The 25318-nt window shown below is 57.5% G+C and overlaps 1 protein-coding gene across 2 annotated transcripts in view; it reads left to right on the forward strand.

Moving 5' to 3' along the window:
- The window catches only part of DOCK1 (dedicator of cytokinesis 1), a 377799-nt gene extending 356649 nt beyond the window's left edge, over positions 1–21150 (forward strand). For both annotated transcript variants that reach the window (XM_037051192.1, XM_037051193.1), the window contains exons 47-52: positions 2512–2649; positions 7409–7554; positions 11492–11690; positions 14704–14857; positions 16354–16511; positions 20001–21150. In XM_037051192.1, the coding sequence (XP_036907087.1) occupies positions 2512–2649; positions 7409–7554; positions 11492–11690; positions 14704–14857; positions 16354–16511; positions 20001–20096 (891 nt within the window). In that variant the 3' untranslated portion in view covers positions 20097–21150. The remainder of the gene's footprint in view (positions 1–2511; positions 2650–7408; positions 7555–11491; positions 11691–14703; positions 14858–16353; positions 16512–20000) is intronic.
- Positions 21151–25318: the final 4168 nt, after the last annotated feature.

The following is a 25318-nucleotide window of genomic DNA, read 5'->3' on the forward strand; positions in this document are numbered from 1 at the left end:
TGCCTTCTCGTGTTTTGGTCTGTGAGTTTGTTTGGTTTGGTTTCTTTCTGAAGTGCCCTCTGAGTGGAGGGAGGGCCCCCTTGGGACCTCCTGGGGCTCAAGGGCAGAGTGTCCATCACTGAGGCCCAGAAAGTGCATCCTGGCTCCACCCACCGTTCAGGAAGGCCGGGCAGTAAGTGCCAGGCTGCTTCTCCCTCTGTCGGCCACGGCTAAAACAGGTGCTGCTGACCCTCCCTCCTCGGGGCTGGAGTCAGGTGCAGGCTGCCCCAGCCTCTCCTGGGTCTGCTGCTGTCGCCACGGTCACCAGGGAGCCCCAGGTCATTCCCCAAAGCAGCCGTGTTCTGAAGCATCCCTGCCAAGTGGCCAAAGGTGAATCCACACAGACTCGTGCTGACCTGCTGGGACGCGCTCATCATGCCCAGCTGACGACAGGCAGGACCAGCGCCGCCAGGGGCCGTGCTCCCAGAGGTCCACGCGGTAGCCCCCAGTGCTCTGTGCTGCTGGCCGGCCGGGGATCCAGAGGAGGCTTGCAGGGACAAACTCCTAGTGTGGCGCTGCCGTGACAAGGGCGTCTCTTCAGGACAGGCTCGTGCTCGGTTTGAAGAGCTCGAGGTGTGACTGTCCCCAGTCTGGACACTGGGAGATGCTTTAGAAATGCAGGTTCCTAGGCCCCATCCCAGAGCAAATCGGCGCTCGGGAGGGGTTCAGCAGTCTGCCCGGAGATTCTGACGCTCAGCCAGGTTGGAACCACGGGACTGAAGGGCCGCCGGCTTCGGTGTGTGCCAGCTAATGAACCACAGTGGATTTTATTCGTAGCTGCAGTTCAGCACCAAGTAGACACAGACCAGGGGCCAGATCCCATCCTCCAAGAGGGTTCCATGTGACCCATGTCAGGGGCCTGTGTGGGGGAGAAGTCTCAAGTCCCCCCCATTTCACTTGCCAAGTTACCGTCCAGGCCGTACCAGTGACCTAGCCCCGATGGACCCATCTGGAGTCCGGCAAGGAGCTTCTCAGTGTCACAGATCTGCCCAGTTCAGAGTTCAGCAACCAACAGAGCGTGCCCAGAGGATCAGACTGCATTGTGCATTTTCAAGGGAGTCTGTGCTCCATCGAAACTCTGTCTCCGGGTAGCTGTGCATTAACCTTCAGACAGCTCCCCCACGTAGCCCACGCACCCAGAGAGACCCACCCCGTCCACCCTCCCCCCGGAGGTGTCGGCAGCCGCAGCCTGTCTTCACCGTCCCCCGAGGCGGAGCTCAGGAAGCCAGAGGGGCCCTGCGAGCACGGTCCACTGTGGAACCTGAACTGGCGGCCGCAGCTCGCCCCGGGGAAGCTGCCCTGGGCAGGAGTGAGTCACACAGGGTGTGATGACACCCCAGCTCTCAGCGTCTCACCTGTACACTGTCCTTCTGGCAACAACGGTGGGCAGGAAGGAGCCACAAAACCAACTGCGTGTGGATGCAGCCGAAACCAGGCTTGAGGGCCTCGAACACGGTGCACGCTCACCCCCCACCCCTCCATGGTGCGCCTCGAGAGGCCACTGCTGTGCATTCTGAGTGGCAGCTGAACAACTTACGCCTTGATTCATCTTGATGGGATTTCTCAAATTTGTTCTGGTGACATTCAGTTGTGTACTTATCTTTCTTACTAATAGATGTGCTCATTGAGATTGGTGTTCTGTTATATTAGAAAATCTGTTTTTAATCAGTCTGTTGATTTAATTAGAAGTTATTAAGAGGAAGCCTCTTGGCTTGATTGCACTGGAAAGTGTCAAACTCCCCTTCCGAGCGGGAGGGTGGGCAGGGCTGGGAGCAGGAGGTGGGGAAAGCCAGGAGCCTTCCCGACGCCCACCCGCCTGCAGCAGGGACTCCGAGGGTCCCAGGCACTGGGCAGCCAGGGGCCTCCCTGTGACTCTTTCAAGGGTCAGCTGCAAGTCCACACTCGGAAGAAAAGTGTTGGCGTGGTTATGTGGTGACAGCGGTGTTGGCAGAGGGCAGATTATTTTTAGTTTCAAGGAAGATTAAATTTGGGTTCCTGTCCAGGGAAGAATGTCCTTCAGGACCATAAGTCACATATCTCGAGACTTTTGTGGTTTGGAGTAGGGTTCGCAATTGTCTATAAAGGCAATGTTCTTACAGTTTAATAAAAAAAATCTGTGCCTGTGACATGACCGTATGCTGATAGAGCGAGTTACCTCTGAACAGGTGCACCATTCAGCTTGTCCCGAACTCAGGTGAAAAGCGCAGGTAAGTCTCTCCCGGACCGACAGACAGTAGTGAGTCAGGGACGTCCCCGAGTGGCCGCCACACACTGAGTGTCGCCCAGACATGGAACAATTTAAACCTTTTGGTGTTTGGGGGCAGTGAACCCGGCGATGGCTTCGACCCGCCGGCCCATGCGGACCCGGAGCAGCCGCCCAGCGCCAGTGCTCCTGCGCTGCGGCCCGGCTGGCCCGCCTCTCCGGAGACCAGGGACCGGCAGACGAGGAGGGTCCACCCCTTTGTTTTTCAGATCCCGTTTTTGGCCGAAGGGATCAGGATTCACGGAGAGAAAGTCACGGAAGCACTGCGGCCATTTCATGAGCGGATGGAAGCCTGTTTCAGACAGCTGAAGGAGAAGGTGGAGAAGCAGTATGGCGTCCGGACCATGGTGAGGGGTCCTCGCAGAAGTTGGGGGTGGGGGGTATGACAGTGTCCAAGGGCACAGTAACTGAGACATGCACAGGATGCCTGCTTAGGAAGTGGGGGGTGTCGGGGACCTCAGTCCCTTTTGTCAGGCCATCTGCCAGTAAGCCAGCGAGGTCCTTTCAACAGTGGGACGCGTCAGGGTGAGGAACGTTCGTGAACTGGCTTGATCATCAGCTGCCCTGGGCGGGTAGAGCAACAGAGAAGCCTCATGCAACCCATGCAGAGCGTTAAATAAATGATCCACAGGGCACGGCTCTCACAGTGCCCAGCCCAAGGTCAAAGTCTCCGAGGGGAGGAGTGCTGGATTACTGGGGTCTGGAACTGTTAGCAAAGACTTACCTGCTGGAGGAAGTGGTCACTGATGCAGCCAAGAGGGTGATGGCGGTGGTTGGGGAGGGAAGGCCAGAGGTGGGATGAATGGGAGGTGGAGGCCGAGCCTCAGGGGGAGGGAGGTGGGAGGGAGGGGCTGGGAGGCCCCTGGGTACCTGGAGCCTGGAATGCCACCTGGGGCAGGAGAGCTTGGCTCTGGGGTGAAGGGCAGAATGGGGCTTTCCCTAAGAGGTTGTGGAAGGTTCCTGAACAGGGGCTGAGGGCAGGAGTGAGATGAAAGACCAGCTTGGGAATGGTAATGATGCAAAACACGTGGTGGGTTAAGCCTTGAGGCAGGCTTGCGACCGTGGTCACATGACTCCGCCTTAGCAGCTCCTGAGCTCCCGGCTCTGCTCCCTCGCTGCCCCTGGGAGCCTGGAGGGGTCCTAACCTCCCCTGCCCATGGACTCTGGAGACGGCCGCACAGTGGGCGGCTGGCACCCCTGCTCCCTGTTGCTCAGAGACAGGCAGCAGCGGGGGAAGGAGGCAGCCAGGCCCCTCTGGTCTGCCAGAGTCCCACGCCTGAAGGAAGGTACTGAAGTTACTGTGCTTCCCGTGTCATTCCCAGGGACCAGGTGGCCCGTGTGGCGTGGTGGCCCACGTGGCATGCCCTTTCGGTCCCTTTTTGGCCCACACCACCTCTCCACCGTTCTCTGACGTGCTCTGTGGAACTCACTTCTTTTTTTTTATACCTTTATCTCATTTGGCAAATATTGATTTCATGCTTTTGCTACTATGAACTTACTTCAACCCTGTATCTCCATGGGGGAGACACTGTGGACATCCCTGCTTTACAAATGGGGGGATGGGGTCATGGTCATGGCCGTCACGAGCCAGCAAGTGCAGACCCAGAGTTTGGAGCCCACCAGTCCCACTCCACCCATGGATCACAACTCTGCACCTGACACCTGTGGAGCGTTCCTCCTTTTGGTCATGTGGCCACAGACAGAAAACTCAGCCTCCCCTGAGCTGGGCTGATTGGCTGTGCCTGCTCTCCTGCCTGCCCTGTCCACCCCTACCTGCTGTGCAGGCCCTGGTCACAGCTGGACATGAAAACCGAGCAGGCAGACTAGGGCTGCCGGCCCCCTGCGGCCCCCAGCAACAGCCTAAGTGATGCCAGAGTCCTCGAGGGCCGATCTCTGCAGAGCTTGCGCTGGTAACAGTCACAGCCAAGTGGCAGGAGGGTTTCGGAGAGCATCATACGTCTCGTCCGAAGCCAGTGGGCACAGACTTCCGGCCCCTCATCCAGTCCTCCACCCGCTTCCTTCAAGCCTGATGAGGAACAAAAGCCTTGACCGAGGCTGCCCTCTCACCGCCATTGTCCCTTCCCCCACCGTGGGGTCCAGGAGCTCACTGGAGACCCACTGCTCAGACCGCCTGCCCCCAGGGTCCCTCCCGGGCACCCTGCCCACCCCTCCGCCCATGCGCACACCAGAGCACATACCTCCCTTCCCACCTTCCCTACCCAGCATCCCATCCCCACGGGTCCCCATCCTTCACACCAGCTTGGGCCGCAGTGTCTACAGAGGTGCTATGGTTCACCTGTGCCCTCCGCCATCTCCACGGGCTCCTCCCTCCAGGTGGACTCCTCTCGAGGCCCCTGCGGCAGTGGCCAGTGGGAGTGGCCCAGTGGTTTCCTTGGGACCTGAGTTTCCTCGGGGTCTGCTGGGAGGGTGTTGACTGATAGCCCCTGCCCCGTGGAGAGGCTGTCCCCATGCTCTTTGCCAGCACTGAACACAGTGTCACCAGGGAGAGGAGCTGGGCTGTGGGGCTCGGGAGCCATCCTGGTGCCAGCTCTGTGCTGGGGACACAGAGCTGACCCTGTGACTGCAGGCTTTCCGGTCCCCCTATGTCCACTCCCACCTGGCCCTGCCTACCCCAGAATCCCCCCCATATGCCCCCTCCTAGGGGCCAGCACATCACCTTCATGAGTTTCCTGTCCACAGTGGGTGTGCGGCATTCGGCAGGAGCCATTCCCGAAAACCGAGGGGTGGGCCTGCGTCCCGCCCCACCCCATAGAAGGCAGGTTGCTAGGACTCATCTGCACCACCCACCCGAGTCCACGGGCGGGCAGCAGCCCTGGTGGGTGGAGGAGGGGCAGGCCCGACAGCCTAGCCCGTGTGTGGGAGGGCAGGGAGGGCTCTGGTGACAGAGCCCACGGGAGACTGCTTCAAGCCGCAGGAACCACCCAGCAGGGACGCGGGCTGCTGCCAGCCCCTTGGCCACCCACTCGACCCTCACGTGGCCTCTCGCAGCCTCGAGCAACTGCTCGCTGCTCGGGAAGCAGAGCTCCGTGAGGTTCCGGGTTTTATGCGAGGCCACAGCCTCACTGGAGCCAGAACTGGAGCCTTGTCCAGCTGCCCGCAGACAGCCCTGCATGGGACGGACATCAGTCCCCTCACGGCGTCCTGGTCCTGGAGGGACCTGTCAGGACTGGGGAGACCAGCTGCTGCAGTGAAGAGGGTATTGGTATCGTCCTGATACCTGAAGTTCTAGAGGCTGCGCTCAGGCCAGAGGGCATGGGAGGCGAACGGCCCAGCAGAGCCCTCGGCCACAGCCGGCAGGGGCCCCGTGAGTGTGGGGCCCCCGAGCGGCCTCAGGAGAGCCCTGCTCCCGGGCCCCCTTCCTTTATTCGTCCCCATTTGTAGTCACACATCCCAACCGAGACCACGAGGACATTGCTGGCCCTCTGCGGCCAGGGTGCACGTCCAGGGCTGCTCCCTGGGCCTTCGCAGCCCCACAGTGAGGCTGTTGAGCAGGACACACACCTGGTTCTGGTCGAGCCCATGCCACCTGGGAGCTGTCCTTGGAGGCAGCTGGCTGGGGCGGCGAGGGTCTGGGAAGGCGGAGGTGGCTCACCAGATCGTGCGGAGTGTCAAGAGAGAGTGTCAGCGGCCCACCCACCGAGATGCTGGGGAGAGCGATGGCCGGGCGGAGCAGGTGGGGCCAGGCTGCCGGGTGCAGTGTGGGTCGGGGGCTCTTCCTTGGGAGTGTGAGGAACAGCGGGCACCACGCGGGCTCCCAGGGCCTAGTGGAGGCCGCAGAGGAGTTCGGGTCAGAGAGCAGTGTCCCCCAGATGGCCCTCAGGGTGTTCCAGGAGGCCGGAAGAGGACGTCGTGGCCTGAGAGGCTCTGGGTTCTGTGTAAGGAGCACTTTCACAGTTCAGACTAGTCTGCAAATAATCATCTTCTTTTTAGTTTTCTCATAAAGGCCAGTTAACAACAATGGGCGTTATACTGGGATATACGAGATGGTGCCACCGATTCCAGCTCTTAACTGTTCTTTTGTAGTTTTGAACCTTTTCTTCTTAAAGAGATAGTGTGCAAATCAAATTGTATTTCACATGCAAAACCCATGTTTAAAAAATAGGCCCACTTCTCAGATGTGGAAGTGGTGATGTATACAATCTGTAATCAGCCAGGGTCCCGAGCAGGTCTCCTCAGGTGACTGGCTGAATGCGACACCCGTTGAGCTCGGGTAGGGGGTGGAGGTGGTGGCCGGGGCCACACCAAGATGAAGTGCCATGGCCTTGGGTGAAATAAAGGAGCTTCCGCAGCAGCCGTGGTCCCAGATGTGCTGACATCTGGCTCAGGGGCAGGTACACGAGCATTTTCCAGCTAATTAGAGGTTGACACATGGTATATTTCAGGGACACATGTTTTTGGTAACATTGTACAATAACGTGTCAAGGAGGATGGAGAACTCCACACAAGGCCATTTTTCTTGAGAATGCATTACTAGTCCACCACCTGGCAGGGAGAAGGGGTGTGGGGTAGCTCCATAGGTGGCCTCACCTAATCCACTGTCCCAGTCACTGCCCGGGAGGGACACCCCCACCCCACCCCCAGTTAAAGCAGGAGCCTCGTATTTCAGTCAACAGAGGTTAGGTCCTCACATGCCGGTGATGTGCGGGGTTCGTCCACTTGCAGAGCTGTACGGAGTTCACCCAAAGACCTTGCAGATTCCTTCATCTCACTCTAGATGTTGCTCCCTAAATTAAACTTTCTGGATGGTACTTCCTACTATGACTTTGGAAGAGGCTGATGCCTTGTGGTCTTAGTAAAGAAGATTGCATTTAAATTTCTAGAAAGCCAAAGAAAGTTTTTTCTGATGTTTTTCACAATAACAGGTCAAGTTTCAAAAAAACAAACACAAAAAACACCCAAATTATTGCCATTTTCATCTTTCCCTTCGAACAGGAACATGCACGCACCGCCCACAAAGGCGTTGGCAGTTTGGGTCTAGATGCCAGGCTGCTGAGACCTCGTGGTCCCGGGTCTGACCCTGCCAGACAGGAAGAGTGTAGAGACAGACGCCCAACTGGCCCCCCCGCCCCTCTGTCTCTACTGCAGCCCTCCAGCCTGGACGACAGACGAGGCAGCCGGCCGCGGTCCATGGTGCGGTCCTTCACCATGCCCTCCTCGTCTCGGCCTGTGTCGGTGGCCTCTGCGTCTTCGCTGTCCTCAGACAGCGCCCCCTCCAGACCCGGCTCTGATGGGTGAGTGGCACTCAGCGGTGGCGGGCGTGGGAGGGTCATGGGGGGCCATGAGAAGCCACTGGGGCCCTGGGCTGGTCCTGTTACAACTGAGAAAATTTTTTTAAAAGGCAAAACTGTCTTTGAAATGGAAACCCTCCATGACTTTGCGAACACAGTGCCCCGTGAGGCTTCCAGGGTCTTGTCTTCGAGAAGGAAGCTCTGGCTTGGCCAACCACTTGGGGTCCAGTCTCCGTCATCTAGTGCTCACACCGCCCGTGAGGGACCAGTCCCCTCGACGTGCCCGGGAAGAAGTGTGGTGCACCCCTGCTGTCCATGCGCTCGGACTTCCCACCCCTGGCTCACTCCTGGGCCGCCCCCCCGGGCAGGACCCCACAGAGTGGGGGCTTCCCTGAGAGCCACCTCATCTGCCAGTCCTCCTTGGAGAGCCACTTTCGCCTTTGAGCTCCTGGACCCAGTGCCACCAAGGAGGGGACAAGAACCTCATAAGCTGGCTACCATCCGAGCCCTCCCCGAGCCTCTCGCGTTAACTCCAGGTGGCCAGCGAGAGCCTCACGCTGCTGGGTGGTGTGCTCGGAGTGGCAGACACGTCCAGCTGCACGCCACTTAGACACCAAAGAGCTTGGGATGGTCTGATTGTCCAGTTCGCACAGCCGTGTGCTTGTCCAGCCCCGTGTGGTTGAGAGTCCATCACCTACCGGCCCCCAGGCTCTGGCCCCTGCCACACACAGACCCAAACTTCGGGGGTGCCCAAGGGATGCTCGACCCCAAGTGCCCTTGTCTGTCGGCATCTGATGTGCCCAACGGAGCCCTGAAAGGGGCGCCCATTTTTTTTTTTCCTTTACAGGAATTTTTCAGTGTCTGCTATTTGTGAGGCTGGGCCCATGTGGAAACTCTCAGTGTAGAGGTATTCAAATCATGTGTACTTGTCACTTAGAACGAGATTGCCGAAGAAATGTAATTCAGTGCTCCCCGAAAGAATCCCCGGGCTAGTTCTGAAAAGGTGGCATAGTTCCCAGAACGCAGGGAGCGGGGCGCAGTGGACACACAGGTTTTGATGAGAACAGCGGAGTTTGCTGGGGAGCTCAGGAGCCAGGGCAGTCCCTGCCCAATACCGCCCCCCCTGCCCCCCCCCCCCGCCCCAGAGGCCTCTGCTGAGCCCTGACCTGCGGGCACTGGGACGGAGTCCAGGGCCATAGTCTTTCTCAGTCTCCAGCCTCAGCCGTGTGGCTAAGGGCGAGGAGATGAGGCCTTGCTCTCAGGCGGCACAGGTCGCCTGCAGAGTAAAGCGTACGGGCAGCAGCTGCTGTGGCAGCAAACGGTTTCAAACCGGACCTGTCTTCCTCGGGCTCTCCACCGGCACACCTGTGCTCCCCAGCACACACACCGCCCCACTGCTGCCCGGAGCTGGACAGTGTCCACGGATCCTTTTTGTTCGGCACTATCTCAAGTTCTGCAAAACCTAGACTAAAATTAGTTATATTTTTGATCGTTGCTTATAATAGATACAATATCTGATGCATAATGGACGTGGGTTTTCTGGTTAATATGTATCCAGCCAGAAAAAGCCCGTGTCCCAACCTGCCTTCATGACCGAAACCAACACCAGTACGGAGTGGCGGTCCTCTTTAAGCGTCTATTACGGGGAATTCTGAGTCCTGTCGAAAGTGGGCAGAGGCCCTGCGCTCGTGAGCCAGCTGCAATAGTAATCTCATCTCCGTCTGCACCCCGCTCTCTCCCTCCCCCACGCTGTTTTGAAGCAAATCTCAAAGTCGGTGCTTTTTCTTCCATAAATATTTCAGTGTGAATTTCTAAAAGGTGAGAAGTTAAGGAAAAAACAACCATTTATCACACATAAAAAATTTACAGTAACTTCTTGCTATCATCAAAGATTGGTGTTAATTTCTAATTGTGCCATAAACGTCGTATTTTTAAGTTTGTTTGAAGTTGAGCCAACTAAGAATGTCACAATTGATGGATCCATCTTTTCAATTCTCTTCTACTCAATGGCTTTCTCTTCTCACCTTTTCTCTTTCTCTTGAANTCTCAAAGTTGGTGCTTTTTCTTCCATAAATATTTCAGTGTGAATTTCTAAAAGGTGAGAAGTTAAGGAAAAAGCCACCATTTATCACACATAAAAAATTTACAGTAACTTCTTGCTATCATCAAAGATTGGTGTTAATTTCTAATTGTGCCATAAACGTCGTATTTTTAAGTTTGTTTGAAGTTGAGCCAACTAAGAATGTCACAATTGATGGATCCATCTTTTCAATTCTCTTCTACTCAATGGCTTTCTCTTCTCACCTTTTCTCTCTCTCTTGAAATCCCCCGGTCGCTTGTCCTGTAGCCTGGACTTTGCCCACGGCATCCCCCACAATGGGGTTTCCCGTGTGTCCCTGCCCCACAGTCCCCAGCACCATGGTAGGGGCACCTGGAGGTGGGGCATGCTCAAGTTTGAATGGGGGACAGGGTGTCCCTGCTCAGAGGGACGTCGTGCCCCGTGTCTGTGTCAGTGGTGTCAGCAGCTGTTGATCACCGACACCCCCATTTAGCGCCACGCCTGTGTAGGTGGCAGGTACCTCAGCAACAGCAGACCCTGCGGCACCACTGGCTCCACCAGGAGAACTGGGAGTGGGAGGAGACCTGGCCCTTGCTCGGGCATCCGCCCGCCCTCGGTGGCCGTGGGCGTGGTTCTGAGAGCCCCGACCAACAGGCAGTCTGCCCTGGAGGGAGCCAGCTGGTTGTCCAGGCGGCCCAGGAAGTCGGGACCGGCCCTGAGAGGCCCGGGAGAGCCCCAGGGCAGCTCCGCCCAAGGCTCCCTGCTGGACAGCCCAGGTGGCGAGGACGGGATCCAACCGCCGCAGGGCCTGCCCGCTGGAGGGCGCGGAGCTCCGTGCGTGCGCCTGGCCTTCGAGCTGGCTTCTCTCCAGCACGTGGGAGTGGCGTGTAGCCCACTGCGAAAAGGACGTTTGTCAGAAATCACAGTTCAGGCCGGTTCTCCCTCGTGACAGTGTGACTCTAACTCCTTTTAAGAGACCACATCTCCGGTGAAACAGCATTTCCAGGTGCCACACTTTAAAAAATCCAAGACCCTGACCCTAACAGTGCCTCACACTGAATTAGCGCCACAGGGTCTGAGGGCCCCTCCTGCCGTCTTCCTGCTGCAGAGGGGGAGGCGCAGGCTCAGACCTGGACCCAGGTCTTCCTCCCCGAAGCTCTAGGACGGAAACAGCCCCGCCCCCAGCCTCCCATTAAAACAGTAGATGGCAGTCGTGTGTAGGGGGGTGCCCTCTGCTTTGACGTGGGCCTCAGGAGCCAGGCCAAGACCCCTTCCTCGGTAGGCTGACCGTTCACATGCCTCTACACCACTTCGCTGGTGTCACTAAGCAGCAAGGTGGGGGTGCCCTCTTCTCGTGACTGGGGACATCCAGCCTGCGGGGTCCTTGCCTCTAGCTCAGGTCTGGCCAGAAGCCTTTGCACGTCTCCTGTCCCCGCAGGCTGGGCTGGCCGGAGGGCCTGCACACGGAAGCAGCCTTCATGTCCGTGGTCCAAAGGCAGCCACGGCCGCCCGGTCGGAATGGCCACACCAGCAGTTCCTTGGCATCGGCCCCTCCCTCCTACTGCTCTTGGGACTATTTCCACACAGATCTCCAGAAGGCGAGGAGTCCCCTTGGAAGTGGACCCCAAGTGCCCCCTCCCATGGCAAGCCACAGAAACCCCTGGGCAGCCTCAGACCGCCCCTCCCCACCCCCGCCCTGTCGCTGTGGGTTCTGTTCCGGTCTGTTTCCATTGACTGCCGAGGGTTAGTGTGGATGGATCCCAGGTCTCCCTCTCCTCCCTCTTCACATCAGCCTGTCCCGGCCGTTCCAGGCAGTACTGCGCGTGCCTGTGGGTGGCTGCCCCGGGAAGGGCCCGCAGTTCACACACCCGTGTCCTTCAGGTTTGCCCTGGAGCCCTTGCTGCCGAAGAAAACACACTCCCGGTCGCAGGACAAGCTGGACAAGGATGACCCGGAGAAAGAGAAGAAGGACAAGAAGAAGGAGAAGAGGAACAGCAAACACCAGGAGATATTTGACAAGGAGTTTAAACCGGCCGACCTGTCCCCACAGCCATCAGAGGCTGTGATCCTCTCAGAAACGGTAATCCCCAGGGGACCCCCACTCCCCGCTCCGCTGGGACCCACCCTGGCTGTGCGGTTAGCCAGAGTGGGGTTCACGCGGTTGGCTGTAAAAGAGACACTTGAACAGCCAAGGTCTCCCTGCACCACCCCTGACCGGCCCCAGTGCTGAGGGTGCGGTCCCCTGGTCTGTCTCATCACACCCTCCATCCCAGGGGGACCGGGCAGCACCCATGCATCCCTGGCCCCCCCGATGTCTCTGGAGACGCACAGGAGACCTTGCTGTGCCGTCAGAACGCAGCGCTCCATGCGGGGTGGCCCCTTCCCCACCAGAAACCACTCAGCCCCCCAGACTACTGAGGGCTCTGAGCTGCTCAGCTCAAGGCCCGATGCCCCTCCCGCCGGCTCTGCCCACCGCACAGTCCCCTCGTCTGGCTCCATACTCACATCCCTTGGCCATCATCTTTCAGAAAGATTCTCGGGGATTTAGTGTGGCACGTGGTGGTTAGTTGACATCAGAAACAGATTTTAGGAAATCCCGTTCATCCCAGAGTCCCCATGGAGCCGAGGGGGTGGGCCTGGGCCTGGGCCTGGGGGGCTGCTGCGCCCAGAAGCACAGGGCAGCATTTGCAGCCTGAGGGCAGCAACGAGGCATGGACAGCTTCTGGGGTGCACGTGACTCAGGACATGCCATTTGTACACAGGTTTGTGTAGTGGGTGAGCCAGGCTTAGCACCACCTCCCTGTAGAACAAAGGGCATTGGTCTTTCTGGGAGCCGAGAACACACCTGCCCCAGGCAGGAGCCCATGACCCATCCGGCTGTGATTGAGGGGGCTTGGTCCCAGGGCTCAGATGGGACCACCTCTTAATAAGACACACTTCCTAGTTTTTTGTATCTTGAACAGCAGAGGGTACATTTCATCGAGATCTCACCCCACTCCAACCTGCTCACACGTCCTTGGCGGTCTAGAGGCAGGAGGCAGACCAGAGAGCCACACAGGCCTTCCAGGGAGCCCTGCCCTTCGGAGGCCTTCGGACGCAGTTCTGCCTGCAGCTGGGCCTCAGGGTTCCACTGCGGCAAGCCAGCGGCCCAGGGTGTCAGGGCCCGGGGGAGGGACTGGCCAGGCACTCACGTGCAGCGCCTGGGCCTGGGCCCGGGCCCCCACAGTGCAGTTGAGGAGTTCCTGGTGAACGAGCCCAGGTTCTGTGTCCACCATTCTAGAACACTGGGGTGCCAGCAGCCCTGCTGAGACTGGCCAACATCCCCCCAGCCCAGGATAGGGCTCTCACATCCCAAGACCTCGTACCTGGGTGGGGCCGTAACATAGTTCAGATGTTTGCGAAGTGCCGGGCACCATGCACGTCTTTCGCACGTTTGCACGTAAGCTCCCTCCTGAGCTGGCTGAGCAGGAGGCCTCAGAAGCGGAGCCAAGAGGCCGCATCCATCTTAATTAAGTTGTAGGACAAGAGAGCAGCCAAAAGCATCAGCCACCATCACAGCACCAGTTCTGCCCCTTCCCGCCTGGCCGTTTGCCTGTAAGGACACTGTCCAGGCTGGGCTGAGCTGCGCAGAGTGGGCCTCCCCTGGCTGGCCCCAAGCACCCTCAGTGATACGCCCAGGTTACAGCTCATAAAGTTGACCCCTCTGTGGCCCCTGCTGGTTGTCAGAATGGCCACAGCTGCAGCTCGGAGCCAGGACGCCTGACCTCGCACTACGACAGGCAGGCTGTTCTTGGTCCAGCCCAGCTATCTGTCCCTCGAGCCACTGCCTCCAACAGGTGACAGGTGTTGACAAGGCCCGTGAGTAGGCAGGCACCTGGAGTTCTTGCGCCACCCTCAGGGTGCCTTTGACCTGCCATCTGCCACAGAACTGAGCCTTCGGGCCAGGCCCCGCCCCCTGGGAGGGTGACCACAGCAGGAGCAGCGGCCCTTTCTCAGGGACCACGCCAGTGCCCCAGTGCCCCAAGTGTTCTCGGGCCCTCTGGGGCTGCCACTGCCCCTTGCCTCTCACCAGAGCTCCCTGAGTGGCTGCAAAGCTTCCCTCTGGTCACTCTGTGGGCCTGGGTTAGCTGCCCACCTGTATGATCAGCAGTTTCATTAACTTTTTCTTGAGCGCAGAGCCAGGGTGGGAGGGGTTCCCCCCAGGTACTATTTGCACCCCACCACTGTGACATGCTGTGCTCCCTGAATCACCAGAACGCGCCCTTATGGGATAGGATGGGATGGGTGCCTGCTCAGTCCCCGAACCTGTGGCCCCATGCGCTGTTACCAAGCTTCAGGCTTCCCACAGCAGGTCTGTGCCTGGGAGAGGTGGCACCTGGCCTGAAAGTCGGTGTGCTGCCTGTGTCCCCTCAATCACCCCATTTCCCAAAGGGCTTATACCTGCCTCCCTACTTCCAGCCTCAGGGGCCTCCTGACGGCCCTGCCTTTGCAGACCCCCTGGAGGGCGCCCACCACAAAGCCTGCCCTCGGGGATCTGGCCCCTCCTTCCTGCTGGTTGTTAACATGCCCGATCACTCCTGCCGCAGAGGAGTCTGGGGGTGCCTGCACTGCCCCAGGCCTAACCCTCTAAGAACAGGTCAGGAGAAACACATAAACGAAGTTTCCCGGTGTGACAAGGGTCTGTCATGGCTGCGGCCGCAAAGCACCATGAACCGGGGCTTCCGCAGCAGCAACCACTGGTCTTGGTCAGGAGGCCGGACGTCTGAGGTCTGCGAGGACCACATGCTCTGTGCCTCCCCCCAGCTTCTGGGGCTTCCCTGGTGCTCTTGGGGACCCTCGCTTGTAGAGGTGTCACTCCGATCTCCGCATGTCACACGGTGTCCCCATGTGCATGTCTGTACCAAAATGCCCCTTTGATAAGGACACTGGTCTTACTGGATTGGGGCTAGCCCTAGTGACCTCAGCTCAGTCACCTGTAAAGACCCCATGGCGGGCAAGGTCACATTTGTGGGCCCAGGACGTTATGACTTCAACAGGCAGTATGCCTCAGCCCAAGGGAGACCCTCACTTTGTTCCTCACCCCCCCAATATAGATAAGTCCCCTGCGGCCCCAGAGGCCGAAGAGCCAGGTGATCAACGTCCTCGGGAGTGAGAGGCGCTTCTCAGGGTCTCCATCGTCACCGCCAGCCCAGCAGACCCCTCCTCCAGTCATGCCACGGGCCAAGCTCAGCTTCAGCCTGCAGTCCAGTAAGTGGGACCTTCTCAGAGTTCAACCTCCCACCACCCCACCCCACCCCCACAGGAGCCTTGACACTTCCGCCCTGGGCAGCAGGCGTGTCCGGCTCCCACAGCAGCCACAGCTCAGCCCAGTTCCCTGAGCCCCAGGGAACATGCAGAGCTGAGCCAGGCCCCCCACCTGCTGAGTGTGGGGGGTGGGGGGGGCAGGGAGCCCTGTGGGTGGAGCCCGTGCTCCGGGTGACGGGAGAGGTTTGGAAATAGATTGTGCTGGTGGTCACACAGCAGTAGAAATGGACCAAATGCGGCTGCTCCGTACACTTAAAGTGGATAGAGGGGCAGATTGGGGTTCTGCGTGTGCTGCCGCAATTAAACCAACCAGCCAACCAATCACAGGGATGTCCCCGACCAGAGGCGTTTTCCTCGCCCCCCCATTTCGACGCCCCCCGCCATCCCCCAGCAGGTCTTCCGCACCCACTGACACAACTCCACCTGGGGAGAGTTTTCCTAACAAAGGAGTTTTCAACAGACGGGTCATGGGGAAAACTCTCGAAGACACTGTCAGCAAAAATGTCGGTTTTCCTTCCCCGCTTGAGTACCAAAAGAAAACAAATTATAAGAGTTGCCACAGGGCCCAGACTCTTAACGATCATTCCCCTACTTGCGAACGACTGCTTTCCTCGTTCACTTGGAAAAGCGGTTGCATTTCCCCACGGCTCACTCTGCGGCTGCTGATAACCCTGAGTCCCTCGGTCACACTCCCCGAGGAGCGGCGGCTCCTGGCTGTGCCGAGTTACTAGACCTTGCTCCGTGACCTTCTCCAGTAANAGACACTGTCAGCAAAAATGTCGGTTTTCCTTCCCCTCTTGAGTACCAAAAGAAAACAAATTCTAAGAGTTGCCACAGGGCCCAGACTCTTAACGATCATTCCCCTACTTGCAAACGACTGCTTTCCTCGTTCACTTGGAAAAGCGGTTGCATTTCCCCACGGCTCACTCTGCGGCTGCTGATAACCCTGAGTCCCTCGGTCACACTCCCCGAGGAGCGGCGGCTCCTGGCTGTGCCGAGTTACTAGACCTTGCTCCGTGACCTTCTGTAACCATTGTGCAGGGCAGGGGACAGAGGCCAGCCGGGCTTTGGGAACAGCAGGTGGAGACTGTCCCTGTGACACACAGCTGTGTCAGGGCCCCAGAAGTGAGGGGACCCCGGGAGGGATCAGAAGGGACCCCAGGTGGACATGGCTGTTTTTACAGTGGATTCAAGCTCTGCTTTAGGTGCCTCACAGTGCCTGTTCTCTTTCTACAACACACTTGTAGGAGGGGACCTGGCCTTCTGCCGCCTCTGTCCATCCCCCCTCGCTCCTCTCTGCCCCGCTGGCAAGCATCCCTGAGGGATGGAGTCTTTCTGCCTCCCTGTTGCTCCAGAGAAGCGGAGCGCAGCACTTCCGACCCCCGTGTACCCACGCCAGTGGGGTATGGGTTTGATTTTCAATCCGTCCTGTTTCCCAGGTTTGGAGCTGAATGGCATGACCATGACCGGAGTGGACATGGCCGAGGTCCCGCCACCTCTGCCTCTGAAAGGCAGCACAGCCGATTACGGGAACCTGATGGAGACCCAGGACCTGGTGGGCTCCCCAGTGCCCCCACCGCCGCCCCCACACCAGAGGGTAAGTCGGAACTGAAACGTGCCTCCTCGGAATCAGTGTGTCGGGCGGGCCCGGGCTTGACCTTGACTAAAGAGGCCGAGGGGATCACAGCTCTCTCTGTGCACCCTGTGGTTCTGTTGTCATCACTTCACGAGGGACGCAGGTCCAGCTGTGGCTGCAGCACAAGGAAAGGGTGGGGCGACACTCCTGATGATGGGCACATCACAGGGCCGACCCCGTGACCCTGGAGGTCATTCCACTGGAGGTATGGTTCTCATGAAGTCTGATTTTGACAAGTAGCTTTTCTAGGAAGACGTCTGCCTGACTTTTGTGTCACTGGCCGATGTCACACTGCATGGGGACATGCTCCTGTTGGAGACCAGCCTGGCCCTTGGGAAGCCCTTATCCCAGCAGCTCCTCCGGGGGCGTCACCCTCGTGCGGGGGACGGACGGGCACTCGCCACTCAGGATTTGTCTGCAGGGTCTGTCTCCGACTGGAGCGAAACCCAGATCCCTAAGGCCGTCTACCCACCACTGGGCCTCTCTGGAACCCTCCCCACTGAGGTTTGGGGTGCTGGCCACCACGGGCTAGTGCTGTGAGGCTGGTGGCTGTGGGTTCTCACAACCAGAGGCATGCCTTTTTCCTTTAAAAAAGGCAATATAAACTCTACACACTTCATCTTATGGAGCCTTCTCTCGGCGAGCTCTGCGAGTGTATGTAATACTCCCACTGAGAGAGGGGTTAGTTACAGTCTGTGTATCTGGTGGATTTATTGCTCTTGTGTAAGAAAATCAAACCCAAGAGTGGGCTCCATCTTTGACGCTGGAGGGATGATTGTCCTTCTGAGGTTGCGGTGCCTCTCTGATAGGCCCAGTGTCGCTCAAGATGCCACAATGGGGAACCTGCCCTGCAGACGAGACACATGACCCCACAATGGCTTTTCAGAGGCTGGAATTGTCCGTTGCTGCTAGGGAAATGGAGGACTCACCAACCAAGCACACGTGCAAATAAAAGGAGACACCGGGAGTCCAACCAGCACATTGATTGGCCGGGGTGTTGTTTTCCTAGCAGCTTAGTTAACCAATCAAATCTTTACTTTCATGTCTCTGTTTGACTGGAAAAGCGGGATTGTCCTGTGGGTCTCCCTGTACCAGGGAACCATAAATTCTGAACCTGGAAGTATGAGCACGTCCATCTGGGTTACCGATCACCTCGGGGCGCCACGTTATTCGCTCAGCTTCCCGGACACAGCTCCCACATCACCTATGCCAGCGCGCTGGCTGAGGCCGGGCACGAGCTCTGCTGAACTCACACAGGGCTGCGATTCAGTCTGAGTCCCTTCCCAAGGCTCTTTGCTCTCTGTTCCTGTTTGATTCACCTGCAGCGTGAGCTCGCATTCAGGTGACCTGGCCATGGGTGCGTGTGTTATGGGAAACAGCTGCGTTCCCAGGGGCCTCCCTTTGAGGAGACCCTGCAAGCTGTCCTAAGAGAATGACTGTTCCCCTCCCGGGGGTGACCCATAGGTGGCCTGTCACCCTCAGGGATCAGCCCTGGGCTTGCAGCCCACACCCTCCCTACTCGTCACTGCTTTAAATGGCCTCTTACACCCAACAACCCATGCTGTCACACCGCGTATTGGCGATGGGCCTCCAGGCCCGCATGGGATGCAAAGGGCTTCGGCAGCCGTGCTGCCCTGATGGAGTCAGCCCGGCCCTCAGCGGCTCCCCACTGACCCCGGGTTTTGTGCTGTGTCAGCCTATCACAGCCACCGTGCACAGTGACCTCCAGGAAGCTCGCTGACCTGGAAATCACACTGCACCTGAGGCCACACTGAATGGCCACCGGTAGGGAAAGATCGGACTGCAGGGGCCTCGGTGGCCCCACTCTTTATGGGTGAATTTAAAAGGCAAGAGCAGGAGCTTAACCATGGGAAGGGGAAAATGGCCCAAATGGTCAGTTACTAAAGTCGATCAAGATCCCTAACACAAGAGCTTCAGTGGGGCAATGACTGCCCTTGAGCCCCGTGCTGCGGAGTGCTCACTCAGAAAGCCATCTTCGAAGCAGCTGCCTCAGCAGTCAAAGCTTAAATCTGGTGCTTGCATTACCAAAAACAAACAAACAAATCCCCTCTAGGTTCACAACACGCAAACAGTCGTTTCACCAGACCTCGAAGTAGGTGTTTCTTGGAAACTTTCTGACCTAAAGTCTGTTTTACTTCCCCCTTTGGAATGTCTGAAAACCACCACATCTGTTCTGTTTCTGCACATGCGCACTCCCTCCTCCGTGTGAACTGCCAGGTCAGTGTAGTGTGTCATTGTCTGTGAATGTGGAGGAAATTCGCAGTGAATGGCAGATGGCGGTGTCACCCTTCTGTCCTTGAAACTTCCCACCTTGAGCTAAATGTGACCCTCCCTCACCCCCAGGTGACGGCGCTCTGGGATCCCACCTGGTCTGCTGCATCTGTGCCACACACCCACTTACCTGGCCCGTCCACCTGGGCACCCATTCGTTCATTTGCTGGTGCACTGATTCAGTTACCTTTTTGGTCAACTCACAGTGGCGTATCCTATGTGGCAGGTGCCTACGGTGCAGGAGGGTTCAAAAGCAAGAGGGGGCGGCCCTGCCCCCAGCCCTCTGCGACTGTCAGGCCTGGCAAACGGGCTTTTCTATCACCTGCGCAGTCATGACTTCATTCTGGGCTGTCAGGGAGGAACCTGTGGTCCTCAGGCCAATCCTGCCCTCCCCCTGTGGCCATGATAACATCTTCTCGAACCACAGCTGCGACATCTCCTTATTTACTGCCCCTCCCTCCCGAGGAGCTTAAACATCCCACTAACCTGGTTCATCCCCCACCATCTGCAGTTTCAAGAGAGACTGTGGATGAAAAACTGCCTTGTAAACGGGGCACTTGGATGGTGGCCGAAGGTGCCAGCCCAGTTCACCCAGCCCTCCTTCCTGTGGCCTTTCCAGTCCAGAACTCAAGAGAGGGCATGTCTCCCATCCCCAGGGAGCATCTCCAAGCACTTGCCTGCCCCTAACTGGTTCACAGGCATCTGCAGGGGTGTGGGATGGGACCCATTGGGCCTCATCGGAGAAGGCTCAGCAGCGACACCATAGGGCTGCCTGGGTGGCCCTGGGTCCTGCCATGCCCATGTTCACTTGCTCTGAGTCATTGAGCTGCCCAGTGCTGACATCAGTTCTTTTCCGGGCCCTGGATCAATGGCCAGGACGGAAAGCCGCCACACACTCAGCGGTGGCTGTCCTTCCCAGGGGCTCTGCAGAGGGCAGGAAGGCTCTGTGAAAAGCGCTTCAGCAGAGACACCAGCAGCCGGGTCCTGACTGTCACCAGCCTACCAGCCCCACGGCATGCGGAGAAGGCAGTCCCCACCAGGGGCACCAGTCACCTCTCCCTCCAGGCTGCTGGGCTAGGCCAGCCTCCGCTTGGGGAGACATTGCTTTGCTATCAGTGTCAGTAATGTGCGCCCCCCCCTCGCATTCCTGTCTTCCAGCACCTGCCACCTCCACTGCCCAGCAAAACCCCACCGCCTCCCCCGCCAAAGACCACGCGGAAGCAGACCTCCGTGGACTCCGGCATCGTACAGTGAGCGGGGAGCACACTGCCGTCCTTCCTGCCCAGTCCCCCTCTGTCGCTGGCGTTTACCTCGTGGGACCTGTGATGTCTGACATTTAGGGCACTTGCTTTTCCTTCAAAGGAGTGCGCCCTCAGCCTCGGAGTGCGTGGCCTTTAGTGTTGGGAAGCAAGAGGGAAGCGGGTCTGGGACGTCCTGGTGTATTTATCAAAACCGGGGCTCCTGAGTGGGTCCTTCTTGAGAGAGCCTCAGTCTTGCCCCAAACCCTTTCTTCCTGTGCCAAGTGACGCGTTAGCGAGGAGCAAGGAGGAGCCGAGCAGAGCGCAGCAGCAGGAAGCAGGCCATCTTCTTTGAGGACTCAACAGCCTGACTTTGCAAAGCCGGTCTTCGTGGTGGCCACGCCCCAGCCCCACGTGCGCGCCGCCGTGCTACCCAGCCCTCCCCGCGGCGCGCGTGCGCAGTGCGACTTCCTGCCCGTTCGCTCTACGTCCACCTGCGTCAGGCGGTTCAGGTCCGGCTTTTCCCGGAAGGGCCTGCTCGCCTTCGGTCTAATTTAAAGTAGGACGTTTCTCAGCTACTGAACAGTTACTAATTAACGGAGTGGAGACAGCATTAGAAACACCGGGTGGAGCGGGGAGCCCGCCGTGAGTGCAGGAAGATCGGGTCCCGCTCTCTCTAAATACAGTGCGCACGTCCCGCGGGATGCGGCCCCGTCGGTGAGTCCGTCCGCCCTCTGTACAGAAGTGTGTACATACGACACTCCTTTTCCTCGGTGTGGTCCTCCCACGGATCGTAGTGGGCGTCCACCAGTGATTCTCAGTACGCGTTCTTCATTTTTAACTGCTGGAAATGTAAAAAAAAAAAAAAAAAGAAAGATCAAAATTAAGTTCTGTTGTTTTTTTCCAAAGCTCTGAACATGTCGGTGAATGATTTTAAAAAACTAACTTCGTATAACCTAATATTTGTACTCTATCGTCTCTATTTTTGTATGCACTGTGATCACGATATCCTCCTAATAGGCTCAAATGTTAATCATTGACGATGAAAAATAAAATATTATTTAAAAAGACTCACCGCATCTGAGAACCAGGTGTCTGGCCCCGAGGCGGACGGCAGACGCCGCCCTTGGTCGCTGCTTCCCGAGACAGCGCTGCAGCCCACACTCAGGTTCGGGCGGCCTTCCTCTGCTCTCAGCCTTCTCGGCTTTGATTGGCCCCAGAGGCGCCCCCTGCCCCCCAAGGCGCTCAGCGCGTCTGCAGTCCTCGAAGAGAGAGCCAAGCACAACAGCCTCCATGGGCTGGAGCCCTTTGCGCACACCCACCGCACCCGGGGCTGCGCCTGCCCCTCGCCTCTGCCTTCTGTCCGTCCTCGCGATGCATGGTGGAGAGAAGGCCCCGCTGAGTGGGGTCCGTCTTGTAACTGGAGCTGCATCAGGCTTCAGAGCTTTCTCTGCTTCTTAGGTGGCAAGAGACAGGCCGTGGGATCCTCGCATTCCCCCAGGCCCCTTCCGGGCGTGTTCCTGGTGAGCAGGTTCACCGAAAAGCCATTCTTCCGGCCGAGCGTCCGGCTAGTGAGCCCCAGGCGACTGAGTGTCGTGGCTTCTTTGGATCACCCATTCCTCGTGTTCTCTGAACCGCCACTTACCTTCTTTTCAGCTTCTAGGAGGTCTCACGCACATAGAAAGCGGCCCTTCCGCCCACCCCCACGTCAGCCATCACTGTGCTGCAGTCTCATCTGGCGTCTTCCCAAATTGCATGTGTTTCTTTACCAGATGGTTGTCTTACTGCATGTATGGTTTTCTGTCCAGCTCTTTCCACTCCGCACAGATGTCTGTCACTCCGTGTTTTTTGAGAGCGTGAAAAAAACGAGGGCATGCCTCTCCGTTCCTGCACCCAGGCGGCTGTCCCAGCGCCCGCGATGCTCGGGCGGTCCTCTCCTTGTTGAGCTGACCCCAGGTTATTTGTGCTTGCTGTGAGAATCCGCCCCACCCTTGGGCATTTAGACACGCGTGGGTATGGAGTTTTCCCCTGTGAATCCTCACTCTTTGACCAAGATAAACACTTACCTCTGTTGAGTATGTTAGAGGTTCAATACTGCCCATGACCCTAAAATAATCTCATTGGCACACCACCCTAGGAGAGCATGGGAGAGGCCAGCTCCTGGGGTGGCTAATTCTGCAGTGATCTGTAGCTCTCGTTACATGAGCTATCAGTAAAATTTGTAAAAATGGCTCCGGGCCCTGTGGAAGATGGTAGTTGTTATTCTAGAGTTGCGTCTGGGTTGTAGTTCTTCCCTGCTCCTTACCACTGCCTCCTCCTGGAAGTCCTCCTGGATGATCCCCACACTCCACATTCTGCCCGGATCCCTGTTTCCCTGCAACAGCCATCAGAAATCCCAGGTTGGTGTCTAGAGTTAGAAAGTACACAGTGAACACAACAGTTAGAAGTGGTACGCTGGACACATTTTGCACATATAACTATGCAGATACACTCAAAAAATAGTGAACTTTAGACTCTGCAGACAAAATTTCTTCACCTTTAAATCAGGATTGGACTGGAAACCATAATCAGGGCGAAACTGGCATCTGTGTCACCTGGTGTCTCCGGGACACTCTCCTGGAATGAGGCCCGGGGCACAGCTTGTCTCTCTGGATGCAGCGATGTGTTCCTTTCCGACAGTGACGGTGCTCCTCGGCCTTCTTTCTCTCTTGCCTCCCAGGCAGCCTTTCAAGGCGTTTTTTCCTGATCATTCTTTACCATGAAATTTTAACAGGATGGATATCGTGTGTATCCTATTTACGTAACTTTACATGTATCTGTGCCTCATCCCGAAACAAAGGGGGATTTTTTGTCCCCCAAGAACCAGTTTCCCCCTGGGGGTGATTGGGCCTTGTTGAGCACGCGTGCTCTGAGTCAGGAACGGGGAGGGGCTTATGTTCTCTTTCTGCTTTGGTGGCCAGGAAGCTCAAAGCCACACGTAGCCCTCACACGCTCACCTTTTGGTCTTATGTTTCTGCCTTGCACAGTGCTTTCTAACTACCTCATTACTGACTCACCTTTATTTTAACCATCCAGTTTAACATGGGCTTTGCTCAAATCTTTATTAAAAGAAGACAGTGTAGAAGCTGGACTGTACACATAGAAAAGTCTTTTTCTTATTTAAAAACCACCCTTGGTGCTCAAAGACTGCTTCCTAGTATTTAGAGAAATTATTTTTTGATCAGCGTTAAGACTTTTTTATGTAAGATGTGATCTTCTTCATTATCTTTGGCTCTGGACTCTTTGCCAGTATCGGGCTGCACTTTCACGCTCACCGAAGTCTTTGTTGGTGTAATGGATTTTAGCTCTGGCTTTTTAGTTTTTATCTCTAATTACTTTTTAGTAATTGACTTACTTTTTAAAGTCTGTTTGGGGAATTTTACTTTTTTTTTGCTTTCCAATCTGCCCTTTTTGAATTATTTAAACATCTGTTCCGTTGGTAATGGCTTAGAAAAACTTAACAGGGACCCTGCTGGGCAGTAAGTCTTTGCTCCCGAAGATGCTAAAATTGCTGCGGCAGGCCCGTCTCTCACCAACACAGAGAAGCAACTGCGCCTTCGGGTCCCGTGATGACCTAAAGGTCGCAGCTCAAGCTCCAAAGGGAAAGCAGGGCCCGCAGGGACACGGGACCCACAGCAAGCTCGTCCCAGGCCCTGCAGCACCCGTGCACCCCGCCCGAGCACCCCCCAGGGGGCGTCCTGTTCTCTTTCCAGCCACTGAGCACCACAGCCTCAGCTCCGTCCCCTCCTTTAGTTCCGGTTGCCTGTTGGTACTCCTTCCTGTTTCTTTTCAGTAGCAGGAAGGGCTGAATTTCATCTGTCCTTGTTTCTCATGACTGGCGTGGCCTTCATCTGTCATTCAGAGTGTCCATGGCTCCGCACCAGGTGCTGTGCTGGGCACACAGGTGAAGGAGAGAGACCAGGCTGCCCTCCCGGATCTCAGAGTCCAGTGAGGGAGTGGACAGGCCAACAGCCAAGTCAGGTCCAGTTCCCTGCAGGCCACATGCGGTGAGCACCGCGCACAACAGAGCAGCAACGAGAGGCGTTCAGCACAGGTGCCTGGGGAATGCAGAGCAATGGGCAGAGGAGCCGGCGGGGGTGGGGGCTGTTCAGGGGAGGGACAGTGCTGCGGGAGAAGAAGGAGTCCAGTGTGGAGGAGCAGGCTGGGGGAGGCCGGGAGGCTGTGAAGCGTCCAGATGGGGCTACCCTGCTTCCAGGCCACTGTGACCACCCTGGGCTTTGTCCTGTGTGCCCCTGACCAGTGTTATGGGCAGGAGGACCCACACAGCCTCCATGTCTCCATGCCGTGCTCTCCTGTGAGTGGAGCCCAGGGACCATGGTGGGGCACGAAGGAGCACACTGCCATGTAATGGGGCAGGGCAGAGAGTGAAAGCAGTGAAGAACTCGAAGGAGTGTGGTGGGGCATGATGGAGTGTGGTGGGGCATGATGGCACATGGTGGGGCATGATGGAGTGTGGTGGAGCATGATGGCACATGGTGGAACATGATGGCACATGGAGCGTGGTGGAACATGGAGAGTACAGAGCATGGTAGAGAGGGCAGAGTGTGGTGGGGCGTGGTGGAGCGTGCAGAGCACGGTGGGGTGTGGGTAATGAAGGCCAGGTTGGACGGTGTGAGGCCAGGCTGCAGTGTGTCTAAGTGAGCTTGCCGGCCACTCCAGTGCACGTGCTAGATTGTGGTGGCCTTGCATGTCATGGGTCCCGTGCCTCTGGGACCTGCCTGTGAAGGCACATGGGCCAGAACTGCCCTTGCCCACGGTCTCCTAGTGACCGTCAGCTGCGTACAAGAGAGGGTCCTTGGGCAGTGGCAGAGCTTCCTCTGGTCAGCTCTGGTAAGGCTTTAGGTAGCTTTTCAGACATGCAGGAGGACCGCCTTGCTCCTGAGTGTCCCAGTGTCTCACCACGTGGGTGCAATCCTCTTCACGGGCTGTTCGGGGGCAGGTGGTTCCTGTTTAGGACATTCTTGTGGCTTCCCTGGTCCAAAAGGAGAGCTCAGCTCCTCTTCCTCTCCCTCCTCCTTCCCTCCCTTCCTGAACAACTTCGTCCTCAGGCCGTCGTTGGGAACAGAGCAAGGTAAGCATTCACTCTGGGGAAGGGGGCAGAGGGGTGTCCTGGGCGTCAGAGCCACCTGCAAGAGGAGGGAGAGAGGACCAGTCTCCTGGGACGACGGCAGCTCTCCC

This window comes from Sturnira hondurensis, unplaced genomic scaffold (assembly GCF_014824575.4).
Source record: "Sturnira hondurensis isolate 20B ecotype Veracruz unplaced genomic scaffold, ASM1482457v3 Scaffold0007208, whole genome shotgun sequence".
Lineage (NCBI taxonomy): Eukaryota > Metazoa > Chordata > Mammalia > Chiroptera > Phyllostomidae > Sturnira > Sturnira hondurensis.